General features: G+C 34.4%; 1 protein-coding gene across 1 annotated transcript; it reads left to right on the top strand.

Moving 5' to 3' along the window:
* Positions 1-10,389: 10,389 nt before the first annotated feature.
* On the top strand, positions 10,390-17,960 carry LOC140962081 (DELLA protein RGL1-like). Its single transcript, XM_073420935.1, has 2 exons — positions 10,390-10,450; positions 15,805-17,960. Exon 2 carries the CDS (start codon positions 16,092-16,094, stop codon positions 17,937-17,939), a length of 1,848 nt encoding a protein of 615 aa, XP_073277036.1. The 5' UTR covers positions 10,390-10,450; positions 15,805-16,091; the 3' UTR covers positions 17,940-17,960.
* Positions 17,961-19,140: the final 1,180 nt, after the last annotated feature.

The raw sequence follows: 19,140 nt of genomic DNA, 5'->3' as shown, positions 1-19,140 counted from the left end.
TATTTCAAAAAAAAAAAAATTTGTCATTTATTAGATAAATAAATTTTGATTTCTTCTATTAAATTATTTTTGTAAACATATTTAAAATATTTATATTGTAATTCTAATTAAAATACATAATAATAAAAAATAATAGCAATTTACGGACAATCAATATATCAAAATTTACGACGTAACTCTTTAAAAAAATTGAAAAACATAATATTATTTAAAAAACTATATTTTATTTAATATGATAGAGAGTAATGATACTAAATATATAAAAGTACTCCCCCAGTCCCACTTATTTAGACTACATTTTTTTCAAATGTCCCAATTATAATTATATAGTCAATTTTTCATATTTCGTTTTACTTTCCTACTCTTTCACTATTTTACCCCTATTAAATTAATATCATTACTACTTGTATAATTTTTTATCTCATTAAAATTTTCATTATCTAAAGATAAAATAGAAAATCGTTTTATAAAATTGTGGGGCCTCGGGTCCGATATTAATACTAATAATTATAAATATAACAAACAAAACGATTGAGTAAAACACATAATCTGTGGTTCACAAACCGACATAAATATCGTCAAAATAATTTAAATGTCTCAAATATTTGAAATATAAGTTTTAACATGCCAAAATAAACTAGTGAACCAAAGTAATCCAAATATCATCAAACAGCTCCTAAGACCCGAGAATCCCACTCTAACTCGTATCTCCTCGCCTGGAGCTGGACTCTGGCATCCCAAGCCTCGCCTCACCTACCGTAAAGCACATGAAAACAAAAAGTAGCCGACATGCCGGTGAGTATAAACCTAGTATGATACAATCAATAATATATGAGAATTAAAATGACAAATAGTTCATATGAAATTCATAAAGATGCAATATAATGCAAGGCACGATCAGAAGCTGTTGACTATCAATAAATCTCAAGATCAAGTGAATCATTTGGTCATAGGGTACCCAAGGGAAGAGAATTCCTCAGCAACTTCCACCGACACATCCGCTCGGGGTGGGATGATGTGTTCTACAATCATAGGACTATGGTGCGCTTATAGAGAGTGTTCAAGCCATGGCAGCGACCTCCGAATACACTATGCCGACTCAACTATATCCTCATACGTCCAACAAATCAATAAATCAAGGCGACCTCTGCCATATCAAATCTGAATCGACAAGTGGCTCAATATGCAATGTAATGATGCAAATCAATATCATCATCTCGATATCATAATAAACACATTGCAAGACAACAATCATCATCAAATCACAAGTAATTCATCGAGCCATAGAATTTTCAATTTAAAATAAAAATGATACTTTTATCTCGTATATTACCGACTGTAACATACATTTCAAATATTATCAAAAGGAGATCGAAAGGTGTAGTTGAGAAGTCTTGAACCCCAGAAGTCTACTATAAGTCAATAACTCAGATCATTTATCAAAACAAAGCAGTTTCTGTTCAAAATTCTTAATTAATTCAATATTGTTTCAAATCAAGACCCGCAAATTGGATATGTAGGAAAACTCAAAGCCCAACAATTATTCTTCACAAAGTTTTGTCGAATAAATTCATTTACCCGGTCGTTCATAACTGAAACATACAACATAATTCCTACGAATTCTGGGTCAATACATTTTTGGCACATTTTGGTATTTTGAGCATAACTTCCTCAATATCCAATGGAATCAAGCGAATTTGGTATCATTTTGAAGAAAAGACAATGTTCTATAATTTCATTTGAACATCAAATCAAGAATCTCACCAATAAATCCCAAAATTTGAATAAACAGAAGGCATATACACAAATCTATACTAACTCGGAGTTCCAGACCAATTTTAGTAAAAATCACATATCTCTTTCATTTCTTCCTGGAATTGAGTGATTCAAGAACCAAATCAAAGCTAACTTGAGTATCTACAAGTTTGTTGAAGACCATAACATCAAAATCCAAATACAACCGTCCCATATACACGAAATACAGAAGGTGTAAAACTGTTTGTGCATAGAACAAGAAACTTGCTCATATCCCTTTTAAATTCAAACCAACTCAAGTACAACGTCTTCAACATCTTAATATCTCACATATCAACTCTAATATCAATTCTAAATTTCAACTCATTTCCAAACTTAAATAAAAATGGGAAATAATTACATCATCTTGAAGCCCGTGATGAGAGAATCACAAATCTACCTTCATTTCATAATTTTCTTGGGCAAATCTCCCATAAAATGAGGAAAGAAATTTGATAATGGAGAAGAGATAGATGAGGGTTTGTGTGAAGGAGGAGGAAAATGATTGGTGGAGGTGAAGGTGGGCTTATATATTGATTTTTCGCGTCTGTAGTGCCTCAGCGCCGCAGCGCCCAAATTGCCGCAGCTTTAGCGCCGCAGCACTTGAATAGTAACTCATGAACAGTAATTTTTTTTTTAAAATTTTAAATTTTTTTAATTTGGGCATTACAAAAATTAACCATTCCAAACACTTTCTTAATCTGTGTGAAAACATACACAAGCCTAAATGAGTGAGAGAGAATGAGTATGATAGGATCATTTGGGGGACAAGAATTGAGCTACAATAGCTTGGTTCTTGAAATATTGAACACCGAGAAATTAAATCGAGTTTAATTTTCAAATCAATCAAAAAACACTCAAAATAATCCATCACAAAAACAGGTTAAATATTTTGAAAAGTATTTAAAAGATAGTTTGATAAGAACAAATCATATAACTCTTTTAGGACTTTATTTTATCGTATTCGAGGTTATCTAACATTTTTATTTCGAGTTTTACGCTTAAATGACAATATTTTTATTGTTGAAGGTTTGACCAAAAGGTATAAATCGTATAATTGTGGAGATAAAGTCAAAGAATTTAATGTCAAGCAGGAAAGGTTCCCATTAATGAAGGAAATAGTTGATGAAGAATTTTTCGTATCATTCAAGAATATTTATGATAAGATAGAGAAAATTTTATGATCTTGGAACAAATTTGGGCTAGAAATGTGATTTTTATAACATTTGAAGTTGTCAAGATCGAGTTTTGGAAGAATGACAAAAACAGAAGAGATTCTAGAATAAGGCTTGGTCATTCCCTGTTTTTGCTTCACTTCTGTCTTGTAACTGCATGAAAGAGCTCGAAATTAATAATAAAAATAACATATTTTAAAAATCTTGATTGTTGTATTTGATTTTTTGAATATTTTGGAGAGAGAAAAAAACTTTTAGAGTTGAGATAAGACAAGATTTGATATAGTTTTTATGTAAAAACTCAATCTTCCTTATTGATGGGCTTCATCCAATCATAGGAAGAGGAGATTTTTTGTATATTATTTTTCTCTATCTGCTCTCTCTCTTATATACACGTAAAAGACTATAATACTCGAGGGAATTTTCATAATCGAGACGTGAAGAACTACTTGGAGACATCATCGAGACGTGAAGAGCAAGGATGAGAAGACACATCGGACGAGCAAAATTCACGCTCCATCGCTGAGATTTATTATTTTTATCTTTATTTCATTAATTTTATGAATTCAAACATTAGATTTTTGTCTAGTTTTGATTTTATGGAGTAATCATCTTATGACTAGGACCAAGATAGGGCCAAACTCGTGATCATTGTTTCCATATTGGATTGATTAGAGTTTTGATTTATTTTATGTTATTGATTGATATTTGTGTAGATCTCTTGCATTTAATCTGGTCAATTAATTGCATGTTTGTTGTTTGATCTTGACTCGAAAGAGAATAGATCGAAAATAGCTTCAAAAATATTGATCAACATATTATTAAACCGACTAGAAATAATATTCGATTTTAATGTACGATTTTAGACAAAAAGGTGGAATTTCATAGTTGTTAAATTCGTTTTTATTTAATTAAATTTAATTAGAAATAGTTGGACTGTTAAATAAAAATAATATTATTAATTCTAGAAATAGATTAATAATTAAGACAGATAATTTCATCATGACTTTAGAATATTTATTGTTTATGGCAATAATTGATGTTTGGTACCGTTGTATATTTTAGGTCATTTTATTTGAATTTGAATTTCTACTAAGCTTAATCCATTATTTAATTGAATTGTGTTATTTGCTTTAAAATAATTTAATTTTTTTAATTAGTCTAATTATTAACATAAATCACTTTTTTATTTAGTCTAAATTAAATTAAATAATTTATTGCCTAGTAATTCGATAATAGTCTCTGTGGGAATGACTTGAACTAGCTATATTATTACTTGACCTAGTGCACTTGTTAGTTTTCACAACCGAAATCGTCGGCAAAGTTTTTGACGACGTTGTCGGGAGCTATTTGTTTAATATTAGGATTAATTATTTGTTTGAGAGTAGGTTTTAATTTTTTTACTTTTAATTTTTTTATTTTAAGATTTAATTATTTCTTTCATCTGGTGGTTGAATTGGACACTTTGTTTTGATTTCATGAGTTTAGCTCATGTTATATGAGCCATGCTCGATAAATTAAAAACCTCGCGCCACTTGATTTGGAGATTGGAAGCACTTTCAACACATTTGTAGGGCCAAGAGGTAGAATAACCTAGCTCTTGAGTTCGAATTTAAGGAGGAATTTGACAGGCTGTAAGGAAAAATGTGCAGAGAATTCTGAAGATATAGCTGGAGAAGAAGATAATCGTACTCTGATGGAGCTTCATCGACCAATGTTTGGAAGTTATTGGTCCAGCATTGTTCGCCCAACGATTCAAGCAAATACATTCGAGCTTAAGCCATCCATCATCCAGATGATTCAACTTCAATTCAGATTTAGGGGATTACCCTTCGAGGATCCGAATGCACATCTAGAACAATTCTTGCCGATCTGCGATACCATCAAATTCAATGGTGTAAACAATGATGCTATTTGATTGAGGCTATTTCCATTTTCATTGCAAGGAGAGGCGATGGAGTGGCTCCGTGATTTACCAGCGGCTTCTATCACCACATGGGATGGTTTGGTTGAGGTCTTAATGAACAGGTATTTCCCACCAACTAAAATTACACAACTGCGAAATGATATCACATCTATTAGGCATAAGGATGAGGAATCATTGAATTCAGCATAGGCGAGATTCAAAAAAAATGTTGAAAATGTGTCCTAGACATGCGTTCTCAACAGGCCAACAAGATGAGACTTTGTACTGCAAGTTGGATCCATCTGTGTGATCTATGCTTGATGCAACTTCCAATGGAAACCTATACAGAAAGACACCAGCAACAACATTTGAAATCATATCAAATATGGCTGAAAGTACTGTGGGTTGGCAAGACAACATAAGAGAGAATAAAGTAGGATTTCTTGAGATGAATGCTCTAACAGCGATCACAACAAAACTTGATGTATTAACACACCACATGGCTCATTTGAAAGCTATTAAAACAAGTGAATCAAGTCCAATGAAGCACTTAGATAGCTGGGGGATCATGTAGTGGCACACAATTCATGCAAGCCACACATTATAAAGGACCATCAGTTTTTGAGGGAGACTAGGTAAACATGAGGTGAACCAAAGGGCTACAACAGTTCAATCCATTTAGTTTCTTGATAAGTGCAAGAATTGCACTTAATTTATACGTTATGTTAGTTTCGAACAGAATTACGCTTGGTATTCGTTGTTTTTGTGCCATGCAGGAAATAAACCACTTTTGGATGATTGATGCTGATTAGGGACAATTTTGACGTTGAGCAGTTGATAGACTAGAGCCGCAGCGCCAAGGAACTAGCGCCACAGCGCTAAGCCATCATACGAAGCAACAAGCGCCGCAACGCCACCAGGGCAGCGCTACAGCGCCCATTGTTCGAAAGATAAGCGCCGCAGCGCCATAAGTGCAGCGCCGCGGCGCTACACTACCAAGAGACTAGTGCCTAAGCAGCGTTGCGGCGCCACACCTTCGAGGAACGGGCACCTAGGTGCTGCACAAGCAGCACCGTGGCGACGAGACTAACACAATTGGGCTTTCGTTTACGGCCCATAGACGAGAATAAGAGGAAAACAGGGTTTCATAGCAGAGGAGAGCCGTTTTTAGAGAGAAAAACACACGAGAGAACACGATACATGCACGAGACGAAGGATTGGAGCGCAAGACTGGATCGCAACGACGAAGAATGAAGAATCTGGGGACAGAGACACCACTTCTGATTTGTCATCTAATCTTTCGCCCTTTTTATTTTCTTGTGTTGCGATGTCTAAACCTTTGAACATGTCTTGTTTTTGTTTAGATTTCGTTATGAACTAATTTTCCATTCTATAGGATGATGTATCTTTGTGGATACGATGATTTGACGTAGTTGTTTATATGATTGAATTCCGTTTTGGTTTAATAATGTTTTTTTGTTTTTATTCGACTGCAATTTACTGGCCAAAAATTTTTTGTTTTCTGATTGATTCTACAACTCGGGAGAGGGATTAAGATTATAGATCATTAGAGACACATCGTTGAATGTTTATATCGTTTGGAAGGTGTATAACTTTAGCGAGGCCTAACTAAGAACATAGTTTGCATTTATCATTTAAACCTAGATTCTTATTAGGAATGCTTGAATCGAAGTTTGAATTATACAACTTATTCATCACTTGGGAAAGGGGGAATAAAATAATTAAGTGTTCTTGACCATTAAATAATTGGAATTCATGAACATAAATTCTACATGGAATAATTATTGTGGAAACTCAGTGAAATCACTCCTCTAGATATTTTCTCTCAATGATATTTTCTCGATTCGGTGATTAGATTAATATTTATTTGCGATTAATTAATTTTCAGCAAACCAAACCTTGTATTGATTTTTCTAGATAAAGTCGTAACTATTTTAATTACAAGCACTCATATATTTTTAGTTATACACTCCTCGTTAGAATGATACTTTACTTCCATATATTAAAACTTGACAACCGTGCGCTTGCGAGTGGAAAATACGCAACATTTCTCAAATAATCTGAGTTGGAGAAATCATTCGACTTTTGGTTGGAAGCCAACGGAAAATCATGCCGAACCACACTACTTCAATCCTCCCCGACATCCCGCACAACAAAAGCCTCATCAACAACTAGTTAAACCTTAACAAAGTACTGGACCTTCTATGCCACCAGATTTCAAACAATCTGAGAGCAAGTCGAATCTTGAGGATATGCTTGCTAAGTACATAGCTGAAAATGAGATGAGATGGCAAAACCATGATGCTATGATGCAAATGGCGGAAACACAATTGAGAAAGTTGGCGAACCAGTTTGCTACACGAGCTTCAGGATCATTACCTAGTGACACATAAAAGAATCCAAAGGATGTCAATGCAATCATAGTGGCTAAACAATTGAAGAAGGATGATGTTGATGTTGATGTTGAAGGAGCTGACAAGGAGAAATTATCATCTAAGAAGAGATGCGAGAATGCAAGAGAGAAAGGTAAGTCTGTAAACTCTAAGGTTAATACTGATATTGATATCAATTCTCTACCCTTTCTCCAAAGAGCAAAGATTTAGCTCAAATGCCCTCTTACACATAAATGTCCCTCTTACACATCAATTCTCTAAGGTTTCTTGAGATCTTTAAGAAGTTGCACATAAATATCTCGTTTACAGAAGCTTTAGATAAAATGCCCTCTTATGCGAAATTTTTGAAAGAGATTTTATCAAACAAGAGGAAACTGGTATACTTTGAGATGGTTATGCAGTTTTACAAAATAAATTACCCTTGAAGCTTAAGGATCCAGGTAACTTTCTATTCCTTGTACCATTGGAAGTTCATTATTTAGCAAAGCCTTGTGTGATCTTGGTGCAATCATAAACTTAATGCCTTATTCATGCTTTAAGAAGCTAGGAATTGGTGAAGTTAAACCAACTACAATTTCTCTACAATTAGTGATAGATCTATTAAATACCCTAGGGGAGTTGTAGAGGATGTCTAAGTGAAAGTCGATAAGTTTATTTTCTCAATAGACTTTGTTTTGTTGGATAGGACAGATGATCGTGATATTCTTAGATCATTTTTAGTCACTGGAAAAACTATAGTAGATGTGAAAAAAGGTGAGTTGGTGTTGATATTGAATGATGATAGTGTGGTGTTTAATGTTTTCCATGCTATTAAATATCCCAATGATGTTTCCAACTGTTTTAGAATTGATGTTACTGATGAGTGTTGAGTGTGATATGCAGGAATTAATTTGTGAGTGTCCTTATGGAGATTTGTTTGACTCATTTATGTCCAAGAGAGTTGGAGAATGAAGAGATTGAGGGATACATGCATTATTTGGAAGCAGAAAAACCGCTTTCAAGAATGGTGAATTCTAAGATTGGGGGCTTGGGCATGTCTCGATTGTACTAGCGATCTAAACGAAATTTATATCGAGATGGGATCGCCGGAAATTTAGAAATCATGTGGCGATGCGGTCGTGGAACTAGCCAAAATTTTTCTTTAAAATTTGTGTGGTGGTCGCAATTTTGCAAGGAAAGAAATGAGAAAAATTTTGGTGCAAAAATTGTTTTATTCTATATAACTTTTAATGAAATATTTCTAGACTATAATTCATGATCACATCAAGAATCTCACTCTTATTAGGATTCATAATCATAATCCCATTAGGATTCTATTATTTTAATTATATATATATATATATATATATATATATCTATACATAGATATACACATATATACATGCATACACATATTAATAATCAATTCTAGACCCCTCTAGAATATTCCATGAGAATCTTATACATATTCGTAGTCACCACTACTAACACTATTATTGAATTAGTAGATTCTAAATTTATTAAATAAATAATTGTGAACTCAGTATAACTCCGATCGACGATCAGACAGCGCCGATGTATCGAGTGTATAAATCTCGTTCATATAATGAAAATTGAAAATTTGGAAAATCAAAATTTCCACAGATCCATTTTTGACAGCTATCAGTTTTGTGAACTCTTTCACGTTCACAAAAAAAATAGTTTCACTTTCCTAATTTAGTTAGCAGTTAAGCTAACTTCAAAACATCATATACATGAAATTAAATTATAAACTCCTTTATAAGTAATTTGTTTGATCTCCATCAAATTACAGTCATCAAATTCAACTCTTTGAACTCGACTATCTCAACGAGAACACAGAATCAAATACTTGTGTAATACTCAATGGTTCGGGGATACAACTAGCCGTGAGTTCACAATTTCATGTGATTCAGAATAACATTTATTCTCATTCAAACTTATCCTAATTAGCATCTTTTTTTTCATCAACCACTTGATCAAGAATGCCAGAACTCAAGTCTGATTGCATCCATCAGATCATGATAATAGCGTTTAGTGGTATCGCCCCATGATCTCCTAGGTATCATTGATAGTACTTGCAAGAACCTTAAGTTATAGTTAGTGTGCAATACGGTCTCTTCAACTCATATATCCTTGTCAAATCTGCAACCAGTGGTAATCGAGAGTTACAATAGAATTTGACAACGATGTGATCTATCTTTAACTAATAACAGTGACATGATATATGCAATTAAGAAAACATATTTCCCTAAAGCACGTGTGTTGCTCTGACCAGAAATTCCTTATACTATTAACTCATCAGATCACATAGGATATTTTCACCCATAGGCAAACAGTGAATCCTCGACTAAAACGCATTGGCTCCTACGTATTTGGAAACTACACCTAACCTCACCACCTGATGACCCTCAATGGAGTCGGTAAACGAGTCAAAGTATAGTGCTGGTATGATGAGCCTCCATGTTATCCCGGGTCAAAGGACTAATTGTGTACAACCATAACCGCAAACTATACCACTCGATAAGTGATAACCATTTGGACAGTTCGAATGAAGGTTGTTCAATGCATCATCAAATGATCACTCATCTGTATGAACGAACATCTCTATGCCCTTACCAGTTAAACATGACGTTTATATCACAGATGCTAGTCTCAAGCTTAAGCGACTTTTATCCTTATTTTAGACCATCGATTTGACTAGGAATCTGTTTATCATATACGGTACTCTTCCTAATGAGTTTCACGATCTTACGTTACGAGACATACCTCATGATACCTATTGTTTATTCAAAGGTTTTATCTATGCAGCTTGCATGATTATACAGATAAAGTAGTTGTCATATTTCGATAAAACCGTAAAATGTTATTAAAATAAATACTGTTTTTTTTTACATAAAAGTCAATAAAATTCAAGTCATAAGTTGGTTCGCTGGAGACCTACTCTAACCTAGACAACCCGGTCATGTTTTCCATTCCGTTTTGACGGGTCAGAAAACACGGTATTCGGGTGTGCAGTACTCTCCGGTGGTTCGGGAAAGATATTCTTCTATCAGAGAAAGAATCATGACGGATGTAATTACTTGTGGCTACTCATGTCATCAGTATTCATTCCTATGCACCATGACAAGAATGTAAGTTTTTTGTCGTGATTTCAGTGTAATGTTCTAGGTGTATGTTGTCATGTCGTTGAGCCACCAAACTTAAATTCCTACTCTCTAAGTAAAATGAGTGTAATGACAAGTAGCGTTGAATCCACAGGGAACGGGGGATGATTTCTTTCGAGTAAAATGTAAATGATGGGGGGATTTTGGGATATGAATTTAATAAAATGCTAAACTAAATTTATCTAAGAACGAAAAACAATAAATTTGAATGACAATCAATCACATAGAATAAAGAGAAGAATTTAATATGAGAAAGATCTGATTCAAGGGAGTTCTACTATTTAATTATATCACTGTTCATTAGCTAACAAATAATTTATTCAAGTTATTCCAAGCAATTAACCTTAGAATTATAGGGATAGCCGCTAAAATTCTTGTGTTTTCCTAAATTAATTGACCGAACCCAGCATCCCGTCAAAACTTATTAATAATTAACTGGGCACGATAACGTTCCATATTAATTAACAATAGCTTTTAGATTTCTGAAAACAATTAATCCTGAAATCTAACAACCGAGATAGCTGCAATTGATAAATTCAGTTTTGTTGATTTATTTAGATTAAATATATTATGATAGCACAACACATTTAATATATGCTACTCGTGTACCGATCATTCATGACAATTACGGATCACTGAATTCATGGATAGCGATAGAAGATTATATATCGAATTAAATTGTCAGATTAATCGATATACAATATTCATATAATTAAATCATAAATCGACAAATACTTGGAATATCAAGAATATTAAATCCAATAACAAAACCTCACAGTGATAAATTAAATAGTAAAAACAACTTTTAAATCAGAAATAAAACTTAGCCTAAAGGTGTGGAGAAAATTTGAGAAATTCTTGCGCCTTTTTTCTTCTCTTGTGTGTGAGTTGTGGTGGAAGAAATTTGGAGAGAATTCTCTTTGCTGCCGCCTCCTTTCTCACGTGAGATTTGTAGGTTAAAAGGAAATCTTTTTTTTTTGTCCAAAAATATATTAGCCCAATAATTATAACCTAATCACTAAAATAAAAATACTTAGAAAATATCTTCCAAGTATATAGAGTTTTTTATGGAAAAAACTCTATCTAGTATTATTCTTTGATATGAAAATTCCTCAACTCTCACTAGGCATCCGAGGAGTAGTCATAAGGCGTGGTCACGCCTTATCCAAAAACATCTTCTGAATTTTTCTGCTCTACGTCTTACACTAAGATCAAATCGGCAACTTTAATTGTGATATAAAATCATCTTTTTTAGCCCAGATTTATCGCAGAAAACTTCCACCTACAATAAAATCACACAAAAATGTGTCAATTAAGCACGTTGGAAGTGGTAACAATGAGAGATATGACAACAAAAAAATACAACTATTATGAGCCTATCAAATCTCCCACACCTAAACCATGCTTATCCTCAAGCATACAAGAATCGATCCATTATCTCAACTCTTTATCCTCTTTCTGCTTCATTTACTTATCCGTAAAATATTTTTTCATGCACCAAAGCAATTTAGTTGTTAAGCATCTAACTACCAACATCATGAGCAATTGCTTCCATCCGAATGTGTAGAAATAAAAATGCATAGAGTCCAAACACTCCTCACAGGATTCGTTCGTTTCACTCGTAAGTGTCTAGGTATGTATTAAGGAGCTCTCATGTCAAAACACTGAAAATTTTTACCATAAGCTTGCAAATATATCATATCCTCTACCAAGTGAATGAATTGAAATGCATAAACAAGGGCTGTAAAAGAGTTGTACCGTGGCTAGAGGTCAGGTAGGAAATAAGTACAACGGTTTATGGAACTGAAGAACACATACACACTTTCCACAAAGACAATTGCATCCTGCTAACAATAACATCTTCAATCTCATTATAACATCCAAGAACATTTTTTTCTTCGTTGCTCTTATTTTCCTTCTCACTCCTTTTTTTTCTTCATTTTTCTTTTCATTATAAATATGTATTTTTTTCTCTTTTTTTATTTTTTTACTTTTCATAAGGATTTTTTTTTTGAGACAACGATTTCGAGCATTAATCACTTGATCTCAACAATTTGCACTTTCTTGGCTCAAAGCGATGCTAGATGCGAAAAGTTTGTATGATTCTCCAATTCAAGGTTCAAATAGAGGAATAACCAACAAAAAAGATTTATCATGGCTTGTAACGTGGTTATTTTCCAACAAATAGGCTCAGGCTCGAACTTGGCTCACTAGGGGTAAATGAATCAGGGTAGGCTCAAAAGAAAGGCGCTGATGATGCGAAAGAAAATGATTTGAACCTAATGCCCTTTACTTTGTTTATGCACCTAATCCATCACAAGGTATCAACAAAGACATGTATAACAATGCAAGTTCTAGAAAAATTAACAATGCAAGACCAACACACAATCAAATAAAATGGAGCATGATAGAATGTTTGCTCATAGGCTCAAAGCTCACCAAAGAAAACGGTATGTGTGTTAGATCCCATACACTTATCATTTCAACACATCATCAAGAGAAACAACCCATAAATGTAGTAGTAAGAATGCAAAATCAATTGCACACAAAGAAAACGTTAGTTTTTTTTTTATAGACTCGCATCAAAGGCATTCAAGATTCAATTGAAAGAGATAACGAATAAACACTAAATGCTTTATGGATCAAACAACTTCACTCTACCGTACTTTTTTTTTTCAATTATACATGAAAAAAATGAGAAAAATAGAAATTAAAACGAGAAATAAGGCTATATACCCCCTCCCACACCTATATGTGGCAATGTCCTCAATGACACAAAAAGTAGATACACAATACAGACAGTAAAAACGCAAGGGAAGTTAGAGAACTCCCCTGAAATTTGTTGAGCATCGTATAACAAAGCTTTATATTGTTGTGGCGGAGGAAATTGTGGATCGATGATGGAAGCTGCTGAGAGAAGATGTGAAAAGGGTGAGAACAAATACAGATAAAAGAACGTAAATTTTTTTTTCAAAATCAGAAGATGTTTTCTCACAAGGCGTGATCACGCCTTGTTAGAAAATATCTACTGCATTTAGAGATTTTTTTTAAAAAAAATCAGTAGAGGTGTTTCAACAAGGCGTGGCCACGCCTTGTGGAAAAACCTCTACTGGAACAATTTTTTTTTTTGCGCAGAAGTGGTATTCTTATAAGGTGTGATCACGTCTTGTTAGAAGACATCTTCTGCACAAAGGTAACAAAAATTTTACTATTTGAAAAAAAATAAAAATAAAAGAAATTAAAAATTTGCCTCCCAAAAGCGCTTGATTTTTAGTCGTCGGCTTGACCCTCAAAAGCACTCATTCAAAGAGCGGCTGACGCCCAAAGTACGTGTCATATGACACCATATATGGTTCTTGGTTCCATGTGCCCTCAAGTTTGGCTTGATGTATGCAATGTAAGCTCGTCTCCTCAACAAAACGTGACTTTAAATAATAGGCATGGGATGAGAATATCATCGCTGGATCTTGAAGAACAAAATCTGTTGAAATTGACAATGGAGAAAGACAAAGACCTCCTAGATGTATGTATGATAATATTATCGACGAGCTCAAATCGATAGTCTCAGGAGCTTGTTCATCTCTCAACTTCATTGGTGCCTCATCTTCGAATGATATTTCTTCCAAAATTTCTTCAGACTGAGGCTTTACAGTTTCCTCATTCACTGCCACGCGCTTGTTTACCATATCATTCAGTCGACTTATGATTAATTCAAGACTATGTCCCTCATCTTTTTTATGCTCGAAAAGTTGGTCTGTAAAATCAGATTGGCTAATTTCTGGAGTGTATTGGTGGTTCCAACTCTGCAGTGAAGGATCCCAATACTGATGGTAGTCAAAGTCGGCAATATCATTTAGCAAATATATGACAATGTCTTCACGTCGACTAAGTAGTGGACTACCAGTTGTTAGTGCTCCATTAAATACCCATCTTCGTGTAACTGTATCCAAACCTTTAAGAAAAAGTCGAATAAGAACATAGTTAGAAAAATCATGATTCATGAATGTTGTTGCTAAATAATTGAATCTCTCCCATGCTGCGTAGAACGGCTCTTCGGTTTGTTGGGCAAAACTTGTGAATACTTGTCGATGAAACATCTCGAAGTGTTTCACAACAAAAAATTCTCAAATTCTTCTTTTATTGATGAATCACCTGTGCAAGAAGAACGAGATATAAAAAAAATAACAATAAAAAAACTCGAAAAAAACTAACCTTGCACCGTTTCCCGGCAACGGCGCCAAAATTTGGTGTGATGTCGTTGAGCCACCAAACTTAAATTCATACTCTCTAAGTAAAATGAGTGTAATGATGAGTAGGGTCGAATCCACAGGGAACGGGGGATGATTTCTTTCGAGTAAAATGCAAATGAAGGGGGGATTTTGGGATATGAATTTAATAAAATGCTAAACTAAATTTATCTAAGAACGAAAAACAATAAATTTGAATGACAATCAATCACATAGAATAAAGAGAAGAATTTAATATGAGAAGATCTGATTCAAGGGAGTTCTACTATTTAATTATATCACTGTTCATTAGCTAACAAATAATTTATTCAAGTTATTCCAAGCAATTAACCTTAGAATTATAGGGATAGCCGCTAAATTCTTATGTTTTCCTAAATTAATTGACCGAACCCAGCATCCCGTCAAAACTTATTAATAATTAACTGGGCACGATAGCGTTCCACATTAATTAACAATAGCTTTTAGATTTCTGAAAACAATTAATCCTGAAATCTAACAACCGAGATAGCTGCAATTGATAAATTCAGTTTTGTTGATTTATTTAGATTAAATATATTATGATAGCACAACACATTTAATCTATGCTACTCGTGTACCGATCATTCATGACAATTACGGATCACTGAATACATGGATAGCGATAGAAGATTATATATCGAATTAAATTGTCAGATTAATCGATATACAATATTCATATAATTAAATCATAAATCGACAAATACTTGGAATATCAAGAATATTAAATACAATAAAAAAAGTTAGAAAATAACTTCCATGAATATAGAGTTTCTTATGGAAAAAACTCTATATAGTATTATTCCTTGATATGAAAATTACTCAACTCTCACTAGGCAGCCGAGGAGTAGTCATAAGGCGTGGTCACGCCTTATCCAAATACATCTTCTGAATTTTTCTACGCTACGTCTTACATTAAGATCAAATCGGCAACTTTAATTGTGATATAAAATCATCCTTTTTAGCCCAGATTTATCGCAAGAGCAGAAAACTTCCACATACAATAAAATCACACAAAAATGTGTCAATTAAGCACGTTGTAAGTGGTAACAATGAGAGATATGACAAAAAAAATACAACTATTATGAGCCTATCGGTGGATTCTCAATTAGATTTCAACTATTACTGGTGATGCCAAGAATGTGCCAATAAATTTTAAATGTGAATGATCGATATTGGAAATATCGAAGGCATTGACTTCAAACCTACTTCTTGTCAAATCCCTTCCCTATGAAAATTTGTCCTTGTTAATGATGTCGGAATATTGTCGCCATCACCAAGGTCTGTATATATGTTTATATGGAAGTCATTGTCATGTGCTTGAGAAATATAAATATGTTATTTTTCGATTAGAAATGATCATTATATGATTAAGAATGAATAGAGGAGTGGCGGAACGTCGTTTTGCAGTCGAATTCGAGGGAGAGTTTGTTGGTAGACCGTCTATAAGATGTTCACCGATATTTCACAGAATGAGTAAATCCACAGAAGCAGAAGGTTTAGATCAGTATGGATTATTAACCAGTCCTGAGATATTGGCAGAGCAGAATGGCCTCTGGGGAGGTGATCAAGAACAGGGAGAGTCGTGTATGGATGCGGATTTGTTTGGTTATGACACAGGATTCGAGTACGATACCGCCTATTCTGCACTTCCCGTCTCAAAATCACACAGTTATCAACCTATGCAACGGTATGAAGATTTTGGATGTTCGGATAATTTGTCACCGGATGTTGTCTGGCCACGAAATCTATCTCACGGCAATGAATTCAGGAATGTTGTTAGCAAGGATAACTTGGAGAGAATCGAACATGAGAAGAAGGGACCTTTCTTGTTTCATTCAGCATCATTTGAGATTTTGAAGAGATATGGAAGCAGGTGCAGAAAGTTAGATGGTGAGAAGATGAATGATGCAGAACCCAGAAAGGGGAATGATCCAACCCCAATGTCTACCGAAACCATCATCCGGTTAGCTGCAGAAAGATTCATCCAATCCACTTCTCAAAGCGGCGACGAGATCTCCGTTCTTAGCCATCCATATCCGTCTTCGATTTTGTGCCATTCAGTTAAAGATTCTGAAGGCGTTCAACTAGTCCAAAATCTCCTGTCTTGCGCGGAAAAAATGGGGGAGCAGAAGTACGAGTGTGCAAGAAAACTCTTGGAGGAATGTGATAGATTAGGTTCGTCTAGCGCGGGAAGTCCAGTTCAGAGGCTGGTGTTCTACTTTACCGAAGCTTTACATGAGAGGATTGATAGGGAGACAGGGAGAGTTACCCCAAAGGGTTTGGGGAAAAAGTTTGAGGATCCATTAAAAGCATTGACCACCCCGAACAACTCGGCCTTGATCGCGTTTCACAATAATTTACCTCTCTCTCAGATAACCAAATTTGCCGGTATTCAAGCCATATTGGATCATGCATCAGAAGCTGGCAAGATCCATGTCATTGATTTCGAGATCAGAACCGGATTACATTTTACGATCCTGATGCAAGCTCTAGCAGTCCGATGTAAACATCCTCTAGAGCTTCTCAAGGTCACTGCTGTAGGGACCAGATCAAAGAAGACATTGGAGGAGGCAAGTAGGCGTCTGACGAGCTTCGCCGATTCTCTGAACTTGAAGTTTTCTTTCAATGTAGTTATGGTGGCAGATATCCTAGATCTTGATCCCACTATGTTTGAGCTGGATGCCGAAGAAAAAGTTGCCATCTTCGCAACATACACCTTGACAGGTATGATAGTACAGCCAGATCGGCTGGAACACTTGATGCGAGTCTTTAGAACCATCAATCCACGTGTAATGGTCATCGCTGAAGCCGAGGGGAACTGTAATTCTCCAATTTTCGTGGACCGATTCGTCGAATCTCTCTTCTTCTACTGTGCTTACTTTGAGTCCATGGCCGCCTGTCTGAAGGACGATGAAAAGAATAGGGCCTTTGCCGAGTCAGACTGCTTCGGATCATCGATAAGGAACATCGTCGCCTGCGAGGGAGAGGAGAGGAAGATTCGACATGTATGCATCGGCGTTTGGAGGGCTTTCTTCGCAAGTTTTGGTTTGGAAGAGCTGGAACTTAGCATGTCTTCTTTGTATCAGGCAAATCTAGTGCTCAAGAGCTTTGCATGTGGGGATTCATTCACCTTAGATATTGATGGGAAAAGCCTGATTATTGGATGGAAAGGAACACCACTTAGCTCACTTTCTGCATGGAAGTTTCAGTCTGTTATGTAATAAAAGTACACAAAAATTCAGTGAAACGGTGAGACAAATATTCACTTATGAAAAAATATTATTTTTATGTCAAAAGTATTACTTTTTATTGTAAATATGGACATAATTGATGGATTTCACGAATTAAGATCCGTGAGATTGTGTTACAAGAGTAATCTCATACAAGTTTGTTCTACATTGGTGCATGCTTATGAGTTATGAAGGTATTGCATTCAATCCTGTTTCTTTCATCTATTTTTCTGCCTACTTTCTTACTGGAAATTCCGTGCCCACAGGCCACAAATACACCCCATGAAGGAGGTCTCACACCCAATAAATTAATAAATAGTAGGTCTCTTGTGAGACGGTCTTACGAATCTTTATCTGTGAGACGGGTCAACCCTACCGATATTCACAATAAAAAGTAATATTCTTAACATAAAAAGTAATAATTTTCATGGTTGACAATAAAAAGTAATACTCTTAGAATAAAAAATAATATTTTTTCATGGATGACCCAAATAAGAAGTCCATCTCACAAAATACGACCCGTGAGACCGTCTCACACAAGTTTTTGCCATTATTAAATACTATTTTATTACAAGTTCTTTATTTCTCTACGTATTATGGTTTCTCATATCTCCTTCGTAGAATTACACTTGTATTATTTGTGAAATATCTCTGTGTATAAGTTAGTAACATATTTTAATTTAATAATCCATATTAAAATTTTAATCTTTAAAAAGCCGAGTCAATGATTTATTATTTCATGGATTTAATCAGTGATCTTACGGATAATTAAATATAATATATCATATTTTGTCATTTAATTCTAGAAGCACAACGTGTTGCAATTAGATTGTTGTCCAAAACTAGTATTCTTTTCTCACGTAATATGTCCACACATTGAATGTTAAATTTAAAAACTTTAGAAATGATTTATCAAAATATTGATCTAAATATTTTATTATTTTAACTTTGTTATTTTTATAGTAACCTTTTATTTTTCCGGGAAGTCGATGGTATTGAATTTATAGATATATCTACTTTTATTTTATTTTTATATGAATATTGACATTATTCAAAGGTGCCACTAGCAATTGGCATGACTTAAAGTTCTGGTTCCGCCAGGGGAGATACAATCTAAAATCGGTCGATCCGGTGTATATATGAAAAAAAAGATAATAATTTTGATATAAAAATTAATATTTTTCATGAATTA

Source organism: Primulina huaijiensis, chromosome 16, assembly GCF_012295235.1.
Source record: "Primulina huaijiensis isolate GDHJ02 chromosome 16, ASM1229523v2, whole genome shotgun sequence".
NCBI classification, from domain to species: Eukaryota; Viridiplantae; Streptophyta; class Magnoliopsida; order Lamiales; family Gesneriaceae; genus Primulina; species Primulina huaijiensis.
The sequence above is the reverse complement of the archived record's forward strand: the minus strand, read 5'-3'. Positions and strand labels throughout refer to the sequence as shown.